The sequence below is a fragment of the Erpetoichthys calabaricus genome, chromosome 3 (assembly GCF_900747795.2).
Source record: "Erpetoichthys calabaricus chromosome 3, fErpCal1.3, whole genome shotgun sequence".
In the NCBI taxonomy this organism is placed as follows: Eukaryota; Metazoa; Chordata; class Cladistia; order Polypteriformes; family Polypteridae; genus Erpetoichthys; species Erpetoichthys calabaricus.
Genome location: NC_041396.2, coordinates 304,352,385 through 304,374,300, shown reverse-complemented (window position 1 = coordinate 304,374,300; position 21,916 = coordinate 304,352,385). Strand labels below are relative to the sequence as shown.

At 40.8% G+C, this 21,916-nt stretch overlaps 1 protein-coding gene across 1 annotated transcript in view; it reads right to left on the bottom strand.

Moving 5' to 3' along the window:
• kmt2d (lysine (K)-specific methyltransferase 2D) overlaps window positions 1–21,916 on the bottom strand; it is a 165,300-nt gene that overhangs the window by 82,290 nt on the left and 61,094 nt on the right. Inside the window, exons 13-19 of the mRNA XM_051924785.1 lie at window positions 10,156–10,266; window positions 9,953–10,063; window positions 9,761–9,865; window positions 9,237–9,418; window positions 8,980–9,144; window positions 8,756–8,865; window positions 997–1,044 (exon numbers count right to left, since the gene is read on the bottom strand). Of these exons, the coding sequence (XP_051780745.1) occupies window positions 997–1,044; window positions 8,756–8,865; window positions 8,980–9,144; window positions 9,237–9,418; window positions 9,761–9,865; window positions 9,953–10,063; window positions 10,156–10,266 (832 nt within the window). The remainder of the gene's footprint in view (window positions 1–996; window positions 1,045–8,755; window positions 8,866–8,979; window positions 9,145–9,236; window positions 9,419–9,760; window positions 9,866–9,952; window positions 10,064–10,155; window positions 10,267–21,916) is intronic.

Here is a 21,916-nt window from a genome sequence, read left to right as displayed (position 1 = left end):
ATTCGACACAAATTCAAACCAGTGGTACATCCAAGGAGTCTCTGAAGAGACACAGTACCAAAGGAGTCCAGTCTTCTTCTCAGGTCACTGGATAGCACACCTATGTCTCTCAACCATATAACAAAACAGGAAGCACCAGGACTCTAAAGGACTTGGACCTTCGTCCATTTGAAGAGATATCGGGAACGCCACACACCCCTTTCTAGCAACATCATGACCCGCCCCCGCCATGCTCTTCTAATCTATCTACTGACTTCATAGGAAGAGTTACCAGAGACATGAATGTCACTACAGAGGTAAGTAAACCTCTCGACGAGGTCGACACTCTATCCGCAAACGGACACACTGCTGATGGCCGTGCCCAAGAGGTCATTAAAATGCCTGGTAATCAGGTTAGAACAAAAGTCTGCAGCCACAACAGCTCTTCGGGACTGACTCTGAAGACCCGTTCTATTGAATTGCTCATGTGATGGTTCTTTAGATTTGTACACTACACTTACACCTGAACTTTTTTTTTTTTTTATACATTTAGTATGCATTCAAACAGTGCTTTTGCACAAACACAATACGTTTCCACTCAACACAGAAATGTTTAAGAATTTACCTTTTGCGTTAGAAGCATCACAACATACATTAACAACCACAAGAGTAGACGTGAGGTACGTTTCTTTTATCTGTCATGTGTTGTCGCATTTAATTTGTGATGTACTCAGTCTGCTACTTTTACTGCACTCCTGTGCTACTACTCTGTGGAAGGCATGCAAGAATGGTTTGTTCTGTGGACATTTGACTAAAAAATATAAACTTCAGACTTCCATTATATCAAGAGAAACCTCTGTGTGCTTTGTATTTAGAACCAAAAATTCATTTACAATAACCACTCTTAGGCATGCCATTTATGTATACTGAAAGGGAGCTGACAGCAACTCTGTGGCAAAACCTTAGACCAGTAATGGTGTGGAAGATCAGTGATAATGTGAAAAAAAAATGGCTAACCTGGCTCTTTCACTTTCACAGGGATCACCACAGGAATCTCCGGCACAACTGCAAAAAAGAAAGTTTCAGTGAGAATGTCTGTATGTTTAACTCCAGCAGCCTGCCAGCCACTCTGCTCATCAACTGTCACTTTACCAACAAGACAGTCTACTATGACCATTCCATATAAATAAACTGGACAAGAGGGTATGCATGGGATATTTAAAAAGCAAAACAAACATTTTTAAATTAAATATTATTCAAATTAACTAAAAAAAATACAAAAAATTTAGTCAGTATAAAGTAGAAAATGGGAGTAAATGAATAAAGTGCTAAGACTGCGGTATCCCAGGACTTTATTAGCTAGGGTTGTGGCTATGTAACTTCAACCTTTGACCCCCAGTCAGCAATGTCAAATGTCAAAGGAAGAGTCACTGACAGAGTTTCTACAGTTTAAACAAGCACATTCTGTCTTAGCCGAATGTGCAGAGCTTCTTGCTCTTCATCTCAGGGCTGAATTTAACTTGAGGCAAACTTTCAGGGTTCAAACTCCCCAGTGGGCAAGTTTACATAGATGCAAGTAATGGACATCTGATTGGTCAGCTCTTATTGGTTTAAAATAAGAGCATAAGTAGTCTGACTAGTTAGTTTGTTAATTATATCATTAACATCAAGTTGTCAAGGCTTTTGCTTCAATTCAATGACTCTCCAGTTTGTTTCAGATGTCCACAACTCTCTAAATAAAGAGGTACTTCCTCTCTTCTATTTTAAAATGCACATTTTTTTTTTTTTTTAATATCCACCGGTGGCCAAACACAACACATAATACACTAAATAATGGATTAGACATAATTTTGAGCAGAACCAAAGTGATTGCTGATTAAACGCAACGCATCAATCTAAAGCTAGCAAGATGCTATATGCAAAGATGTGCATAGTACAATACCTGAAATGAGAAATTAGCCAGTAAATTAAGGGAAAAAAAGATTTTTTGAGGAATAAGAACGCCTAAACTGGGGTTGATATACAGGATTGTTCCATTACAAGTCTGGTCACCCAGTGTTATATAGTAACAAAATAGAAATAATTACTGTACAGTCATACGAAAAAGTTTGGGAACCCATCTTAATCTTTGGATTTTTGTTTATCATTGGCTGAAATTTCAAAGTAGCAACTTCCTTTTAATACATGACATGCCTTATGGAAACAGTAGGATTTCAGCAGTGACATTAAGTTTATTGGATTAACAGAAAATATGCAATATGCATCATAACAAAATTAGACAGGTGCATACATTTGGGCACCCCAACAGAGATATGACATCAATACTTAGTTGAGCCTCCTTTTGCTCCTTTGAGCCTCTAGACGCTGTCCTCCTATAGCCTTTGATGAGTGTCTGGATTCTGGATGGAGGTATTGTTGACCATTCTTCATACAAAATCTCTCCAGTTCAGTTCAATATGATGGACAGCCTACTTCAAATCATCCCATAGATTTTCGCTGATATTCAAGTCAGGGGACTGTGACGGCCATTCCAGAACATTGTACTTCTCCCTCTGCATGAATGCCTTTGTAGATTTCCAACTGTGTTTTGGGTCATTGTCTTGCTGGAATATCCAACCCCTGCGTAACTTCAACTTTGTGACTGAGGCTTGAACATTATCCTGAAGAATTTGTTGATATTGGGCTGAATTCATCTGACCCTCTACTTTAACAAGGGCCCCAGTCCCTGAACTAGCAACACAGCCCCACAACATGATGAGACCTCCACCAAATTTGACAGTAAGTAGCAGGTGTTTTTCTTGGAATGCGGTGTCCTTCTTCCGTCATGCAAAGCGCTTTTTGTTCTGACCAAATAACTCCATTTTTGTCTCACCAGTCCAAAGCACTTTGTTCCAAAATGAATTTGGCTTGTCTAAATGAGCATTTGCATACAACAAGCGACTGTTTGTGGCGTGAGTGCAGAAAGGGCTTCTTTCTCATCACCCTGCCATACAGATGTTCTTTGTGCAAATTGTGCTGAATTGTAGAACGATGCACAGATCCACCATCTGCAGCAAGATGTTCTTGCAGGTCTTTGGAGGTGATCTGTGGGTTGTCTGTAACCATTCTCACATATGCCGCTCCTGTATTTGTCATGGCCTGCCGGACCTGCTGGGTTTAACATCAACTGTGCCTGTGGCCTTCCATTTCCTGATTCCATTCCTTACAGGTGAAACTGACAGTTTAAACCTCTGAGATAGCTTTTTGTAGCCTTCCGCTAAACCAGGAGACTCAACAATCTTTGTTTTCAGATCTTTGGAGATTTGCTTTGAGGATCCCATGCTGTCACTCTTCAGAGGAGAGTCAAAGGGAAGGAAGCACAACTTGTAATTGACCACCTTAAATACCTTTATATCTCATGATGGGACACACTTGTCTATGAAGTTCAAGGCTTAATGAGCTCATCCAACCAAGTAATCAGCATTGAGCAGTGACAAGCATTCAAATCAGCACAATGACAAGGGGACCCAGATTTGCGCACAGCCAGTTTTTCACATTTGATTTAATTTCATACAACTAAATACTGCTTCACTAAAAATCTTTGTTCGGAAAACACCGCAGTACACCTAGGAAATGAAAGACATACCACTGTTATCTTTATTGTTGAAAGGAGAGTCAATTATGCAGACTGAGAGGGTTTCCCAAACTTTTTCATATGACTGCACTTGAGTATGTTTTGAGAATATTTCTACTTTACTCAAGTATAAAAGTTTCTGTCAATTTCACTTTTAATTCATTACTTTTCCCAAATGCAAATGACTACTTTTGCACCAATATTTTTCTAGGCACATTAGTTACAACAAAATTGATCTAGAAAACAAATAGATTATGGAAATGTACACAATTGTTATTCAGTCAATTACACTGGTCTACAAAAAAAATTTTGTTTGCTACTGGGAACTTCAGACCAGCTCTCTAAGTTTATTACACTGATTTCATATATGAAATTGGAATTAAGCTAGCACGTCAGATTTTTGTTACACACATCATTGACGTTTTGACACTTTTGAATATCAATATATCAACACGATATCTGGAGTTTGCAGTATGTCCCACCAAAATTGTTTGAATGTGTTTATTCTGAAAACAAACCAGAAGACGATACCAGAGACACTTTAAAGCATGTTTATGTCAATTTACCTCAATATAAAAGCAAGATCAGTGTGCTCAACAATTGTCTGATGCAATTGCTTTTGCGCGTGTACAGCACATCCGTCTCTTTGCATGAACCAACAGTAGTCACCCATCATGCTCGGTGTAAATTTTCCCTGACTTCAGCTTTCCATCACCTTTCTTTCATTTTTTCACCTTTCATCTTGATGAAATCTTTCCCCATGCTCATCTCTGACATCGCTTAGATTTGGTGGAAAAAAGTCGAGATGAGCATGTAAAAAATGCGTCTTCAGTGACATTCTGGCATTCTATTCATATACAGTACTTTCAGCATATTCTCCACAAGCTCAGCAGAATTCTCTGCTCTGTGACCATCAAGAAAATTCTGGACAACCTGCACGAATGAGGGTACTGATTCAGTGGGCTTCAGTTTCCTTTTGAACTCATCGTCAAGCATCAGTTAATGGATTTCAGGGCCAACAAAAACACTTTCCTTAATATTGGCTTCACGTTTCTCGAGACCAAACCTATTTCTTAAATGCTGAAATGCATCGCCTTTACTGTCCAGTCACCCTAGTTGTCCAAGACCTGGAACATCATAACTAAAAAAAAAAGACGTGCTGGATGAAAACGGTTTTCAGATTTGGAGTCAGCAAGTGAAATTTGTTAAAGTATAGGTGAAAGAATCCCAGTAGTAAAATGCTAGTTGACCAGTGTTATCTAAATTACAGGTTTCACACACCACTTTAAGAAAATCTGCATGAGTGAAGAATTAACTGTCTGTCACTGGTGCTGAAACTTGATCATCTACACAGGGCCTGAAAGTGGTCAGGCATGCATCAGTGGAAACGTGAAGAGGGAGAGCCCTCCACGCTAGACATTCATTTACAGTTTGTACTTAAATACGAACAGCAGCAATGGGGAATATGAAAAACAAAAAACTTTTGTTTAGACTGATGACATGGGATTGTTAGAGTGTAATGCACAAGGCAAGAAAATGTAATGAGCAGGATCCAACCAGGAAAGGGGAACATTAACACAGACCATCACCGCACAGCTTGAATGGCATTCGGCAGAGAATACACAATTGCCAGCTCCGCCATTGGCGCCCTGTTCTTTTCAGAGATGAGAGCAGGCTCACACTGAGCATACATCACAGACATGAGAGTCTGCAGATGTCACGGAGAATGTTACGTTGCCTGCAACATCATCCAATATGAACCGGTTTGGAGGTGGGTCAGTGATGGTTTGGGAAGGCATATCCTTGTAGGGTCACAGAGCTCCATGTGCTAGGCAACAGTACCCGGACTGCTGTTAGGTACCGGGATCAAATCCCCATAGCCAATGTCAGACCTTACACTGGTGCAGCGGGCACTGGGTTCCTCCTGGTGCAGGACAGTGTGTAGGCAGCTCCTGGATGATGAAGGCATTGATGCCATTGACTGGTCTGTATGTTCCCCAGACCTGATTTCAATTGAGAACCTCTGGGACATTATGTATCTGTGAAACCGACACCACCAAGTAATAATAATAATAATAATAATCCATTACATTTATATAGCGCTTTTCTCAGTACTCAAAGCGCTATCCACACAGGGAGGAACCGGGAAGTGAACCCACAATCTTCCGTAGTCTCCTTACTGCAAAGCAGCAGCACTACCACTGCACCACCTGTGAGTAGCGCTGCAGACAGTCCAGGAGCTCACTAATGCCCTGATGCAGATCTAGGAAAAGATCCCCCAGGACACCATCTGCCGTCTCATCACAACTATGCGCAGATGTTGTCAGGAGTGCACACAGGCACGTGGGGCTCAGACACATAACTGATTCACATTAGGAGTTCTCGTGCCAAAATTCATGCAAGTTGGATCAACCGGTGATTTCATTTTGTGACTTTGATTTTCGGTGTGATGTTGAATCAGCTCTCAATGGGTTGGTGATTTTGGTTTCCATTGACCTTTGTAACATCATTTTGCTCTCAAGGAATTACACAGCAATACTTTGTAAATATTTTCCACTTGAATATTTCACTTATCGAGATCCAATGTGTGATTTAGATGTTCCCCGTAATTGTTTGGAGCAGTGTATTTAATGTAGGTCAAAACCTTATTAGGCTTCATTTTCATAACTAATGCTTTGTAATATTCATGCAGTTCAGTGTAACCTGAAACAAACCGGGCAATTTCAATGGACAGGGAATGTTTTTTTCTTAAATTAATTGTAATTAACATAGGTTAGGAAATTCCATTTTGTAAAAAGTTGTTTTTCAAGAATGGATGAGTTCCTTTCTTAAAGTGGGAGAAGCCTGCATGCGCTTCCTGCCCAGAGAATTTGAATACAGTCATTAAGATGTCCCATTGCGCTGATCGTCACTGCTTCTAATTACAGTCACTGACTTATACTTTAGCAACTGTGATACGACTCTCGTGCAAAAAGAAAGAAGCCTGAATTAGATTTGTAAGAACGTTTTTTGATTACAGCATAAAGTATATACACATGTAAATGTATTTTTGTACTTGTATTTTTGACACTTAGTGGGTATAGAAAAGAACCCCCCCTTTCGAAATATTCACTTTTTTTTTTTGCTTTACAGTCTTAAATGAACACACACCAAAAAAAATTTCTTCCCAGCTTTAGTTACTCAATGCAATCTAACACATCCAAGTGAAAGATATCACAGCTAACAGTTCAGAAAAATTATAAAAAATCCAAAACAAGACCTACTGAGATTAATAAAGGATCACCCCCAATGTCAATGTCATTTTGTTGAACCACCTTTTGCTTTAATGACAGAGTAGTATCCCAACAGACTAGAAGGCTATCAGCTTTGCACATCTAGATTGGGCAATATTTGCCCACTCTTGTTTACAGAACTGTTTCAGAACAAATTCGGTCAAATTGGATGGTGAGCGTTGGTGGACTGCTATCTTCAAATCTTTCCACAGGTTTTCAATGGGATTTAGGTCTGGGCTCTGACTGGCCACATGAAGACATTCACTTTTTTCTCCTTTAGCCACTGTGTGGTCAATTTTGCTGTGTGCTTCGGGTCGTTGTCATGTTGAAAGATGAACATTCTGTCCATCTTCAACTTTCTGGCAGAGGGTAGCAGGTTTTCCTCAAGAATTTGATGATATTTTGCCCCATCCATTTTTCCTTCTACCCTAATGAGAGCCCCAGGCCCCCCACAACAGGACACTGCCACCTCCATGCTTTACTGTAGGTATGGTGTGTTGTGGATGGTGAGCTGCATTGGATTTCCGCCAGGTATACCGTTTGGTATTGAGGCCAAATAGTTTGATTTTGGTCTCATCTGACCATAAGACCTTTTTCCACTTGGCATCAGAACCGTCAAGGTGCATTCTGGCAAAGCTCAAAAGAGCCTTAATGTGGCCTTTCTTGAGAAGTGGCTTTTTTCTTGTGACCCTCCTGAACAAGCCACAATTGTGGAGCGTTTTGTGAAATTGTTGTCACATGCACACAATGACCACTCTTTGCCATAAAATCCTGTAACTCCGTCAAAATGGCCATTGGGCCTCTTGGTAGCCTCTCTTACCAGTTTCCTCCTTACTCTTCCATCCAGTTTGGGGCGACGGCCGGATCCAGATAGGGTCCTAGTAATACCAAACACTTGCCACTTCTTTATGATGGACTTTACTGGGCTCCTTAGGATTGATAAAGCCTTAGATTTTTTGTCTCCAGCTCCTGCCTTATGTCTGTCCACAACTCTTATCGATATCTACTCGATATTTTGTAAGATGCTACCCACCCATAGTCAGTTGTTTGCTGTCAGTTGCACTCCCAAGCAAAGGAATGAATGCTCCAGGAACAGCTTCACTAATCACACTCATTACAATTCATCACAGCCAGTAACCATGGACTGCAATGGAAATGGTGGGCACTTACACCAGAGTTTAGGAGGGGGGTGATCCTTTGTTAATCTCAGGATTTCTTGTTTTTTATTTTTTAAAATTCCTCTGAACTGTAGCTGTGATATCTTTCACTGGTATGTTCTAGATTGCACTGAGTAAGTAAAGCTGGAAAAAATATTACTTTGTGTGTTTTCATTTAAGGCTGTGAAGCAAACAAATGGGAATATTTCGAGGGGGGGTGGGGGGAGAGATTCTTTTCTATACACACTGTACGTACACTTAATATCAGATATTTTAATAAAACTCCACTTTGAGGAGTATTCTCAATGCCAAATTTTACTTAAGTCACTTTTCATGAAAGTATTTCTACTTTTTTCTTTCTTTTTTTTTTTTTTTTATATAAACAATGGGTTTTGGGTACTTTATACCCTTGTCTCAATGTGAGGTTTTAATGTGTTCAGCCTTAACAAAACCAACCCCAATCCCCCCACCACCCCACATTTAACACTTCATTGTCTTTAGAGGAAGGCTCAAAGGAATATGCCCCTATGAAAAGCATTTCATGTTTTATACACCGTTTACCAAGGAGACGGACATAGCAGTTACATCTGGGTAAAGATGTTTAATTGTGACTGGAGAACAAGGAGTGATAGCTGGTGATCACAAATCTATCCCCTCCCTACCCGCCACCACAAACTTTGGTTTGGTTTGTTCCACCTGTTGCATAATGAAAGTAAAAAAAAGAAGACACCCACCAACAGGTCTGGGCACATAGGGTGTGCAGTTAGTGCAGACAAAGCCTTCATCGGCGGCTTGCTCCACTTCATCTTCAGTATAAAGTCTTTCGCACATGGCATGCATCCACCTGATTGAGAAAAAAAAAAACAAAAAAACAAAAACCATGAAAGGATATAGGTTATCAAAATGAAAGTGTGCAGGTATAAATGGCACTATACAAATAATCATGTGCCCTACTCACCGTTCACAGTGCTGGCACTGGAGTAGCAGATCTTGTTCCACGAAGGCTTCCTTGCATACTGGACAGGCCACCAGACTGGCACAAGGTGCGCAATGTGTGTAGTTGTTCTGCCACTCACAATGAAAACCTGGGGAGGTCACACCGCACTGCATGCAGCATACACACCTGAAAAAGAAAGAGAGAGAGCACACACCCTGACAATCCAACTCAAATTAGTTTGCCAGCATGCTGGGAAGAGGACTGTCTGCCTCACTTACCACTTACACTTCCAGCCCCCTTTAGGGACCGTGTGGAGTGGAGGATCCAAGCAATAAGTGTGGTAGCTGACATCGCAGTCATCACAAAGCAGGAGGCGTGATGGGTCCGAGGCTTTACCACACACTTCACATACAATGCATTCAAGACAGCGCCAGCCTTTGCTCAACATCACTTTAGTGATCTGGGAAGAATACAGAATATAGTGATGTAAGGGACCTGCCCACTTGATATGGGCAGCATGTGCAGTCAAGCAGTAGATGCCAGTGCTACTTAGATATGGACAGTTCAGTTACTAAATGCAGAAACAAAGTGCTGGGACTCCAGTCTAAACCTTCTCGGTACACGTAGTCTTCCATTTGTAATAAATTAATGAAACAACAAGGTTAGAGGTTGTGTGAGGTGAAATATATTGGGTGGGGGGTGGTAAATCACCTTTAAAATTAAAACACAGCCCCTTGCCAAAAATGGTTAACTACACACACTTTGATTTATAAAATAACACAGAACAATGGGCAGGACTCACCTTGCTGTTAACACAGTATGGGTGATAACACTGGGCACACTGTGCACATGCCAGAAGATGTCCTTCTGGCCCACGCCCAAAACTCCCACAGACCACACACATATCCTGGAGGCAAAAAAAAAAAGAGGAGAGTGAAGCCACTTAAGACAGGCACACAGACCACCACCAACTCTTTACTTGCCAGATACATACTTGCAGAAGGACAAACTTATCCGTGTTGGAAAAAAGGACCACCGTGTTCTGCATTGTGTCATCATCCTCATCATCATCATCCTTCCCTGGGGACGAATCTACGTCCATGCACTTTAAAAAAGGAAAAGGGAATTGGTCATGGGCCCTGGGGATGGGGCACTAGGTTAAGTCATGTAATTTACCCTGTCCGTGACCCTTCTTACCAGGAAGGCTTCGATGCAGGATGCCATGGCTTTGAGGCGAGAGCGGCCACGGCCCCTTCCTCCACCTCCGCCTCGAGGACGTCGCTTTCCTGGAAAACTGTTGCTTCGTCCCTGTAAGCATAAGGGAATTTGGGATAAATAAAATGTCCAGAGAAGCCCAAAAGTTCAAGGGCTTTCTGTCCAACATGATGAGCAGCAGAGGGAAACATCCAAAATGTCTCCAGTGCCAGGATGACTGACCAGGCTTCCTGTGCCATCATACCATCCTAAATATCACCACAACCAGACCTGTAGGAGCTACTTTATATCTAATGTGAGCTTCCATTTAATACTGCAAATTTAAACACTGTCAAATGAAACAAGTGTCTAGTGGAGCACCAAACCACTAAACATATTGTTTTGTTCCCTCTTCCTAATTTATGCACTTGTATTGTAACATCTTCTTTTAGTAGTCCATTTCCACAGCTGTCTTCAGAGTCACAAGCTTAATAACGATGCCTTTATTGTGGTGGGGTTTTCAGAAAATGTGGCAGTTACTTGAATGATTCACTGTCAGAGGCCAATTGACATACCGCCATGCACTTGTTATAAACTTCTTTCCCACTCGCCCATGCAAAGGTGGAGCTTCAACAACCAGGGACTGAAGACATAGTTGCGCAGAACTAGTATGCATTTCTTCCTAATTATATATTAATCTCAATTACAACTTCCACGATCTGCAAATTGTGAAAAGTGGCAATGACTTCATTCCATTTAGGACTCCTGCTCTGTCAGAGAATGAGCTTTCACAGTTACAAACTACTCTAAACAGAAAATGAGTGTAGGAGCCAATCAGGTAGTACATTTACTTGCCTACAAAATAAGAGAATGAGGTGAGTAACCTGGTTAAGGCTGAAATCGATTATATCTTACCTGAAGAAGGGGCATGAGTTGCCTTGAAGGCTTGCAATATTGTAATCTTTTTAGTTTGCCACAATGGATGTAATTAGAAGTGGAGCAAACGGACATCTTCTATTGGCTAACAGTACGACACCCTAGTCGCTAAGCTGTAAACTGTCACTACGCTCGGGCCTCTTTCTTGCTCTTTTCACACCAATTGAATTTCATTTAATAATAATAATACATTTTATTTATATAGTGTCTTTCCCATGCTCAAGGCACTTACAGAATATAATAACAACAGCTGGGTATACAGTATATAGCGTTGTACAAACCAGATAAATAAATAAAGAAGATTACAACAGTGAATTCAGAGAAAAAAAGCCTAACAGACAACATAATTGATGTTCTCGCACACACACACAGGTTACATGAGCATCTTGACAGAGAGCTAAACTGACAGAAGGTTGATAAAGTCAAGTAGAGCTAAAAGCCTTCCTGAACAGATGAGTTTTGAGTTGTTTTTTAAAAGAATTCATGGAGTTAGCTGTCCTGATTAATTTTGGTAGGTCATTCCAGAGTCTGGGCGCTATACAGCTGAAGGCCCTGCTGTCACCCATGGAGTGTAGATTAGTGTGGGGCATAACAAGATTGCCAGAATCAGAGGACCTTAGTGGGCGGGCAGGCACATAGTGATGGAGAAGGTCACTGATGTAGTTTGGCGCGAGGTTATTTAAGGCTTTGTAGGTTATTAGTAGGATTTTATATTTGATTCTGTAAGACACAGGGAGCCAGTGAAGACGGAGCAGGATGGGTGTGATGTGCTCACTGCTGCTGGTTCGAGTAAGGACTCTTGCAGCTGAGTTCTGAATAAGCTGGAGTTGTGATATAAGATTAGAAGGGGTACCTGCCAGTAGGGAATTACAATAATCGATGCGGGATGTGATAAAAGCATGGACAAGTTTCTCAGCATTAGAGAAAGAGAGGAAGGAGCGAACACGGGTTATGTTACGGAGGAGAAAGAAAGATTCTTAATGTGATTTATGTGGGCTGAATAAGAGAGGGAGGAATCAAAAATGACACCAAGATTCTTTACAGCAGAGGCAGGTCTGATGAGATCACCGCCAAGATGGACTGGGAAGGAGCTCATTTTATTAAGCTGCATTTTAGTCCCAATTTGCAGGAGTTCAGTTTTGTTGTAATTTAATTTTAGAGAGTTCTGCTCCATCCAGGTTTTAATTTCACTAAGGCAGGTTGTGAGCTGAGAAAGCTCTGATGAAGTTCCACTTTTAACATTGAAGTAGAGTTGAGTATCATCTGCATAAAAATGATAACCCAGTCCATAGCTATGTATAATATGGCCAAGGGGAAGTATATAAATACAGAAGAGAAGAGGGCCGAGGACAGAGCCCTGAGGGATTCCTTGTGTGACTGGCACTGTGCTGGATCTGCTGTTGCCAAGACTAACAAACTCTTGCCGATCAGTCAGATAGGACATGAACCACTGGAGGGCAGTGCCAGAGATACCCAGCATGTTCTCCATTCTGGACAGTAGAATGTCATGTCTGACCTGAGTGTCAAATGCTGCACTGAGGTCTAATAGAATTAATATGCTGGTTTGTCCAAAGTCTGCTGCCATAAGCAAATCATTGGTTACCCGTAGCAGAGCAGTTTCACAGCTGTGCCACACCCTGAAACAGACTGAAAGGGTTCCATCAAATTATTAGAGGTTAGGTAATTGGTGAGTTGGGAAGCTACAACACGCTCAAGAACTTTTGACAGGAAAGGTAAGTGGGAAATAGGCCGGAAATTGTTAAGATTGTCAGCATCAAGACCAGACTTTAACATTGGGGTTACAGAAGCAATTTTAAAAGTGAGCGGCACAGAGCCAGTGTCAAGGGATGAGTTTATTATTGTTGTAACAGTCGGGATTATGGCATGAAGGCAGGATGTAAGTAGTGTGGTGGGGATGGGGTCCAGTACACAAGTAGTCGGCCTCATCTTACAAAGCAGGTTATTAACAAACGCAGATGTGACTGGTGAGAACTTAGAGAAGGAGCTGGATGGAGTGGGAAAACAGGGAGAGATATACACAGATGATGTATTCATGTTAGTTGAATTATTTAGATCTTTAAATTTTGTTACAGAAAAAGTGGAGGAATTCCTCACAGACTTCAGTAGAAGAGGTAGTTGGGCCAGATGAAGGTTTGAGTGGTTTATTTTTATTTACGTAATCTAGAGCCTCATTCTCGTCTTCTGGTAGTGTGCCCTAGTGTATCAAACCTATTCTTTATTTCTTGCTGAAATTCCTCTCTGACCGTTTGCATGCTCAGCTTTACCACAGCTCCTCGTTTTGGCTTGCAACTTTTTCTGCGATTTGCACCTCAATCTAATCAAACACAGTACCAAGTTATGTTCAAATCCTATGTCTGCACTAAGAAAGCTACTCATGTTATTAACTATGGAATGACATCTGCCCTCTATCATCTTCTGATTTTCTCCCGGAGATCACCACATTATCGTCTGAACGACCGATGTTTGAAACACGTGTTCACAGAAGAGAAGCCGTTAACAACACATAATTGCAGTAGCCAACGGGCACTCAGCAGGCTCCTATCAATTATGGAGAATCCACTACATCCATTAAACAGTGTCATCTCCAGACAGAGGAGCAGTTTCAGTGACAGACTGCTGTCACTGTCCTGCTCCACTGACAGACTGAGAAGATCATTCCTCCCCCAAACTATGCGACTCTTCAATTCCACCAGAGGGGGTAAACGTTGAACATTATTCAAGTTATTGTCTGTTTTTTTATCTGCATTTTTTACTACTCCTTAATTTAATATTTTTGCTGCTGGAATATGTGAATTTCCCCCTGGGATTAATAAAGTATCTATCTATCTATCTATCTCTATCTAGCCAGTCACTTCTCTCAGTTTACTCACCACAACCATAAGGGTGCATCACATTACTCCAACCTTATTGCTCACCTCACACTTTTGCATTGAAAGACGCCGATCACTAGCCATATATCTTGTTTTGGGGTAAGCCCCCAAGACATTTAGCAGCTCAATGTAAAACTCAGACTTTGATCTGTTTAGCTTATTGATGGTGCATACGCTTGGATAATTATTACGTTGAAGCATTTACTTGCAAAGAAGGCCGATATTAGTCTGAAACAATATCAGGTAAGACTTCTTGATGTCATTTTAGAGAGTAGCAGTACAAATCCATACCCAGGCTTCTTCACTTTACCCGAGTACAGGAGTTGGTAGCCACTGTTTTGTGCTAAGCCTTGGCCAGTTCTACACACATCTGCCAATCCAATGACTTCCCACTTGAATTGCTCCAATTAATATCACATATCCAAGCTTCCATCTTTCCATAAGGTGCATAGTTGGTCTTTGGCAGCATTGCCCATCCTGTCTTCCGGGGCCACCAGGATGGAACATTACACTTCTGGGCACACACGCCTAGTCCTAACACTGTTGAATAATAATGCCTCTTTACACTGATGTACAGGGTTTGATATGAAGATCCTTACATTAATCCCTTCTCCTGCATTATTTGTGCTGCCCATTAGAACCCTTCAGGAATCATCCACCTTTGACAGAACTTACAGTACCATACACTGTTAACCATTGTGTGCCAGATATTTGACCACTATCTGCTGTTTGGCATGGAGTGCTGGCAGTACTGTCTTGCCACGGTGGCAAACAAATTGGAACAGGGATTTGCCATACTCTTTCCATTTCTTCATGATTGATTTCACTGGATATTCCGTGACTTGTCTCCATCACCCCAACTTGTGTTTTTTGTCTTCAGTGTGTATGTCAGGCTACCACACTGACTCACCACCAGGAAGTTGAACCTTCCAGATACAATCAACTGAAAACCCGGCTGGGTGATCTCCATCGAGCTAATCAGGTGACTTCTAAAATCCAAAGGGCTGGACCAGTGATGATTTAGGGTGTCCGTGTTAAAGGGTGTGAAAAGTTAAGTGATCGATTATTTGCACCTGATTTAGACTTCTTTGCAGAGATCTACTTTGATCCACAGATCCACTTTGACACTGAATAAAATGTGAAAACTTTTTTGTGAAGACATTTTATAGGCACTGTATTGGAAAATGCAATAATTTAATAGGACATTTCTATTCTTATTTTTTTCCATAATTTGACAGCCCCACTACACAAAAAATATTATTGAAATCATTGTTCTGATTTGTTTTAGTGGAAAACACTGTGCTCCATGCGGGTTTGTAAGAATGTGATCCCTAAATGTTTTACCCTATAGGCTTAACCCAAAGTTACAGTCATCATCGACAGACAGCCACTGGTGAACTGCTAAAACGCATATACAGTTAGGTCCATAAATATTTGGACAGAGACCAATGCAGTTGAAGTGCAGACTTTCAGCTTCAATTCAGTGGGGTGAACAAAATGATTGCATAAAAGTGTGAGGTAACTAAAGCATTTTTTAACACAATCCCTGAAGTTGCTTCATTTAAAATTCATTGTGGTAATGTACAGAACCAAAATTAGAAAAAAGTTGTCTGTCCAAATATTTATGGACCTAACTGTATTTCGGGGCTCTCTTTATATTCTAGCAAGCTTGTGATTGGGATTTCCTTCAGTCAGATATTTTAGTAAATGGGCACAGTGCAAGTCAAGAAGGGCAGGAACCACAATGCATGTTTTGAGGGCTTGGTGGGCTCAATATGCTGGAGCTGCAGACAATATTTAAAATGCCTTGTCCTAAAACGCAAAAAGGGGATGGTGTGCAAAGCAACACAATCAGAAATAATCACTTATTTTTTTTCTCAAAAGTAAGCTTTTCTCCTGTTTATATAAATATATTTATAATTTTTATATTATAATATCAATATTGTCATATAAATTATATTATATTTATTTAGCCTCCATAGCGTTAACATTTTTTCTCAAAAACACGTAAAAAGCACTGCATTTTTTGGCTTGAAAAATTACAATTTTTTATTACATCTCATCTTTCTACTGTAAAACATGCAAAACACTAAAAATCCAAAATCAGAAGTGTAGAAAGTATGAGGGTAGACACAAAAATAACCGGACTGGGCTTGGGGCTTTCCTGGAAAACCACTTGGAGGTCGGCCGGACGTTAATCATTGAACTATATCTATCCCTTTCTACACGCCCTCTCAAACCACCAACTGGCTAGGTGTATCCTGTGAAGAGCCCAGTCAGTATCTGCACAATCGCTACACGAGCTGCCGTGATAATGTCAGGTGAAAAACAACAGAACAGCGAACCAACAACAAATTTCTTGCAAACTTTCTCTTTCCATAAGGCAGTTTTTGACTGATAAAAACAATTCTGTCCTCGATCATCTTCCTTATTCACCCTATCTAGGTCTCTGCGATTTTCACTTGATCCCGAAAATCAAGTGACCTGAAGGGAACACATTTTTCTTCAATGGATGAAGTGAAGACAAACGGCAAGCCTGTTCAAGAGCCTCAAGCAAGACGACTTAGAGCACGGTTTCAATCAATGGAGGATATGTATGGAGCGGTATAGAGATTGGGGAGTACAGAGAAGGGGACAATGTTTAGAATGCTGGAATCTCATATATAATTCGCCAGTCTCCTCACTCACTCACTCACTCACTCACTCACTCACTCACGTCCGAAGCCGAATGCGCAGTCGCCTTCTGCGCACGTCGCCTTCTGCGCATGTCCGAAGCAGAATGCATAATCGCCTTCTGCGCAGCTGCCCGAAAAACCTTACGAGACCGACATCGTGGCAGGCGGTGGATTTACGGCCACAAAAATTCAAAGAGAAAGGCGACTTCAACCAACATCGCAGCAGGCGGCGGATTTACGGCCGCAAAAATTCAAAGAGAAAGGCGACTTCGATTAAAGCTCTAGAGGCCAGAAAGGCGATTTCGAGTTCCGCTCCAGGCCTAATTACGCATTCATTCAATACACCTATATCAGGTTTGTGGTGTTTATACTTATTACTTACTATTCCACTCGTGCCTGTTTCATCTTACGTTGTCAAAACGGGCTCTTTGTCTAGTTCAGTAATAAATTTATTTATTTTTTTTTACTTATTCAGTTATTTTTGTGTCTCACCTAGTATAATGATATAAATAATGATGATGAATAATAATAATTGAAACGTGTGAGTGTATTTTTTCACTTTCACTGCCTGAAGACAGATTTCACTTTGTCATCACTGCTGATGAGAGGAGTTTCTTACAAGACACGTCTGCACCATTATCCGGGTAACACTCAGCACTAACGTCGTTGGCACTTTTACAGCCTAAGTAAACCTTGGGTCTTATGCGAAACGTATCTATACCGGTGGCTGAGTGATGCTTGGGTCAAATGTTAAGGAGATAAAGTAAATGAAATCCCTCAACTAAGCCATCAGAAGCGATGCTATTGTGACGAGTCCATGGCGTTGAGAGTTTTATAAAGAAAACGTTGCTGCTCGGGCTCCACGACTGTGTACATGCTCATACGGGCAAAGATGCTTAAATGGGCCAACTGGGGCTGGCTGCGCTTGCACTCAAGTGCACACTTAGTTCTACTTGTCTTGATGACACTCCATGGGTCATAATTATTGCTGCATTCAGTTTGAAGTGCTAAGTCAGAGATTTCCACTGGAATGCCTTTAACAAGTCGTATTTCCTACTACAAAACTCTGGGCAGGAAGTCCGAGTTTGTCGGACTTCAGATTATGACATCAACCCAAAACGTCAAAATTCACTGTTAATTTTAGTGAAAACTGTACTGTTTATCTATTTGTGTCTCATTAAATGAGCCGTACACACACTAATGTCCCACCTCTATCTGTGAACATGATGCTATGGTATTTGGATTCATAAAATACTGTGTAATGAGTCGTTCAGTAGTATTCAGTAAGAGGAAGCACAAACAAAGGTTTTCCTTGGAGGCGTTTGTATTGTTTTTCTGAATATTTTACTGGAATGCGGCCAATTCAGGCGTGACGTCATTCCCTGTGCCAACATTCGATGTAAAAGGAACACAGCCCACTGAGGGATAAAAAGAGAACCCAAGCAGGAAGCAAGGGGTTGAACAGAAATGAAAGTAAGGAGAGAACAGTGGATGCTAAAAGAGAAAGGATTTCAAAGTATGGGTAAAATCATGATGAAGCAGATTCTAATCTGGAGAGGAAGTAGGCAGTCAGGGATGGTACTCAAGGGACAGAGGCTGCTCCCGCCAAGCACATAAGGGAGCAGGAGCAACCAATTGCTCAGAGTGGGATCCTATATGTCCAAGGAGTGGCAGCAGGGGAGACAAGAAGGCCTGGAGGCAGAGGCCCAAGCTAGGATTAAATGGTTGACTGAGCCTGCACACTCAGGTCCCAATCCAAGTACTTTGTTGTATGGTGAGTTTGTCAACGTGCTATCGGCGCATGTTCTCAACATGAGCCTGTAAGCATAAGGATCCCATCTGGGGTAAGCAGAGGAGAAATCAGTTTTAGGAGGAAGCACCGTGGGCTCACGATCGTATTAAAAGGACAGATACTACCTGGGATTTTAACTTAGATTTAAGGATCATTTATTCTATTTATGGATTGATTTTAAATTCCACAAAAGTCAAAAGCTTTATGGATTATTTACTGAGGATTGTTGCACTGCACTTTTTGAACACTACTCTTTTTTGTTTTTTTTAGAAAATGAGGACTAGCATTTGCACCTTACCATTGACAGTGTGTGTCCTCATACGCCTGGCTCATCGGTCATGTTATTGACAGTTTCGGGTCCGAAAGCAGCCAAGGACCACTGCTATACATAACTAAACCAAAGATAATCCTGACTATTGAAATACTTACAAATGATGTGAAAGCAACTAATTTTACTGTGTACTTTTAGATTTGCAGAAAAGGAACAGACATGCTGGCAAAGCAGTAGATTAACTGGGCATGCCAACAGTGTGGGAGACACCATTTTCCTTTGCTTGTTAGTATCAGACAGCTTTCTCTTCCAAGCTCAAGAGGTTGATCAACAGAATTCTTCTTATACAGCTTAAGACGGTACACTTTAATTTAGCCCACAGAAAACATAACTATTACTTATAAAGCAAAAAACCCTTTATATGCAACAGGGAAAAATGTCAAGCCAAAGGTTTTTCTGTTGTCAGCAACAGATCTTTTGATTAAAGGAACCAAAGGAGGCTGAAATAACTTATACAACGTAATTAACAGACTACAGTTAGTCGCCCCATTGGGATGCAAGATGCACAACACCTCCAGCTATGACAGGGGTGGGCAAAAGTCAGTCCTGGAAGGCCGTAGTGGCTGCAGCTTTTTGTTCTAACCCAGGTGCTTACGTAGAAAACAATCCTTGGCAATACAGGCGATCCCGCCGCCTATCACGGGCGTTATGTTCCAGACCCATCAGCAATAGATGAAAATCCGTGATATACAGTCAAATGAAAAAGTTTGGGAACCCGACTTAATTCTTTGGATTTTTGCTTCTCGTTGGCTGAGCTTTCAAAGTAGCAACTTCCTTTTAATATCTGACATGCCTTACGGAAACAGTAGTATTTCAGCAGTGACATTAAGTTTATTGGATTAACAGAAAATATGCAATATGCATCATAACAAAATTAGACAGGTGCATAAATGTGGGCACCCCAACCAAGATATGACATCAATACTTAGTTGAGCCTCCTTCTGCTCCTTTGAGCCTCTAGACGCTGTCCTCCTATAGCCTTTGACGAGTGTCTGATTCTGGATGGAGGTATTGTTGACCATTCTTCAAACGAAATCTCTCCAGTTCAGTTCAATTTGATGGACAGCCTGCCTCAAATCATCCCATAGATTTTCGATAATATTCAAGTCAGGGGACTGTGACGGCCATTCCAGAACATTGTACTTCTCCCTCTGCATGAATGCCTTTGTAGATTTCCAACCGTGTTTTGGGTCATTGTCTTGTTGGAATATCCAACTCCTGCGTAACTTCAACTTTGTGACTGATGCTTGAACATTATCCTGAAGAATTTGTTGATATTGGGCTGAATTCCTCTGACCCTCGACTTTAACAAGGGCCCCGGTCCCTGAACTAGCCACACAGCATGATGAAACCTCCACCAAATTTGACAGTAGGTAGCAGTTGTTTTCTTGGAATGTGGTGTTCTTCTTCCGAAATGCAAAGCGCTTTTTGTTCTGACCAAATAACTTCATTTGTGTCTCATCAGTCCAAAGCAGTTTGTTCCAAAATTAATCTGGCTTGTCTAAATGAGCATTGGCATACAACAAGTGACTCTGTTTGTGGCATGAGTGCAGAAAGGGCTTCTTTCTCATCACTCTGCCATACAGATATTCTTTGTGCAGATTGTGCTAAATTGTAGAACGATGTACAGATCCACCATCTGCAGCCAGATGTTCTTGCAGGTCTTTGGAGGTGATCTGTGGGTTGTCTATAACCATTCTCACAATCCTGCCCATATGCCTCTCCTGTATTTGTCTTGACCCGCCAGACCTGCTGGGTTTAACAGCAACTGTGCCTGTGGCCTTCCATTTCCTGATTCCATTCCTTACAGTTGAAACCCCTGAGATAGCTTTTTGTGGCTTTCCCCTAAACCATGAGACTCAACAATTTTTGTTTTCAGATCTTTTTTTGTTACGTATACACTAGTTATTACAAATAATAATATTGTTCTAACGAACTTTTGTCTAGCGCACATAGTGACTGCTGAAAACTGTATACTTTGTTATGAACAGGCTGCAAAGTACACTACAGGTATGATGTACTTATTGAATTTTTACTCCATTTATATACAGTATAAATATATATACAGTATAGATATATTTTATATGTGTGTGTATATATATATATATATATATATAAAATTACAATAATAAATTGTTATTAATAGTTTAGCATAGAAAAATGCTTATTTCAAGGTAAAAAGTTAAAGCCCAAAAAAAAACGATCACTATTAAAACAGTAGATTTCCGTGATAGAAAATTAGATATGTTCCACAGAAAAATCCGCGATACAGCGGGGGTGCGATAGCTGAACTGCGATATATAGTGGGTGATCACTGTACTTCAATTTCATGGCTTGTTTGTGCTTTAACTCTGTCATGTCAGGTCATTCTCATATCCTAGATTTTTTTTTCCTCTGAAAGAATATCATCCAAATTCCAAAACAGATGAGTAATTTTCAGTCCTTCACTTTTTTCTCTTGTAAATAGAAACAAGCTAAACAGAGAACTGCTAGTTTCTTTTGTCATTAGTATCTTATTGCTAATAAGGAGCAACTGAAAACTGAGAATACAGCTGTTTAAGACTAAAACAACAAAGGTTCAATATCTTAATGAGCGAGACAACTAAAATGAAGCAGAAGTGTTACTTATTAAACTATTGGACTAGAGCAAAAACCTGCAGCCACTGTGGCGACTCTGCCCACCCCTGAACTAGGAGTGTGGAATTTGATGCAAAGGAACAGTCCTGTCTTCCTTTTCTCTTCACTCTGAACACCTCCGACTATAAAAATAACAGCAGGTCATGTCACTTGTAGAAATTCTCAGATGATTCCGCACTAATGGGGTGTATTGATGAAGGGGATGAGACAAAGGTGTCAGGAGAACTGTTTCTTGGTGCAAAAAGAATTGTCTGCATCATAACATCTGCAAAACGAAGGAACTGGTTATTGAGTTTAACCACACCAGAAAGCCTATATTCAATATTCAGGAAGTAGATGGAGATGGTCCGCTCCTATATGTATTTGGAGGTCCCACATCAAGGACAGGTTGGACTGGTCTCGAAACACAAAATGAGGCTACTGTATATATGAAAGTGCAGAGCAGGCTCTTTTTTCTTACAGGACATTAAATTTGGGATGTGACATCCTTCACATCATCTTT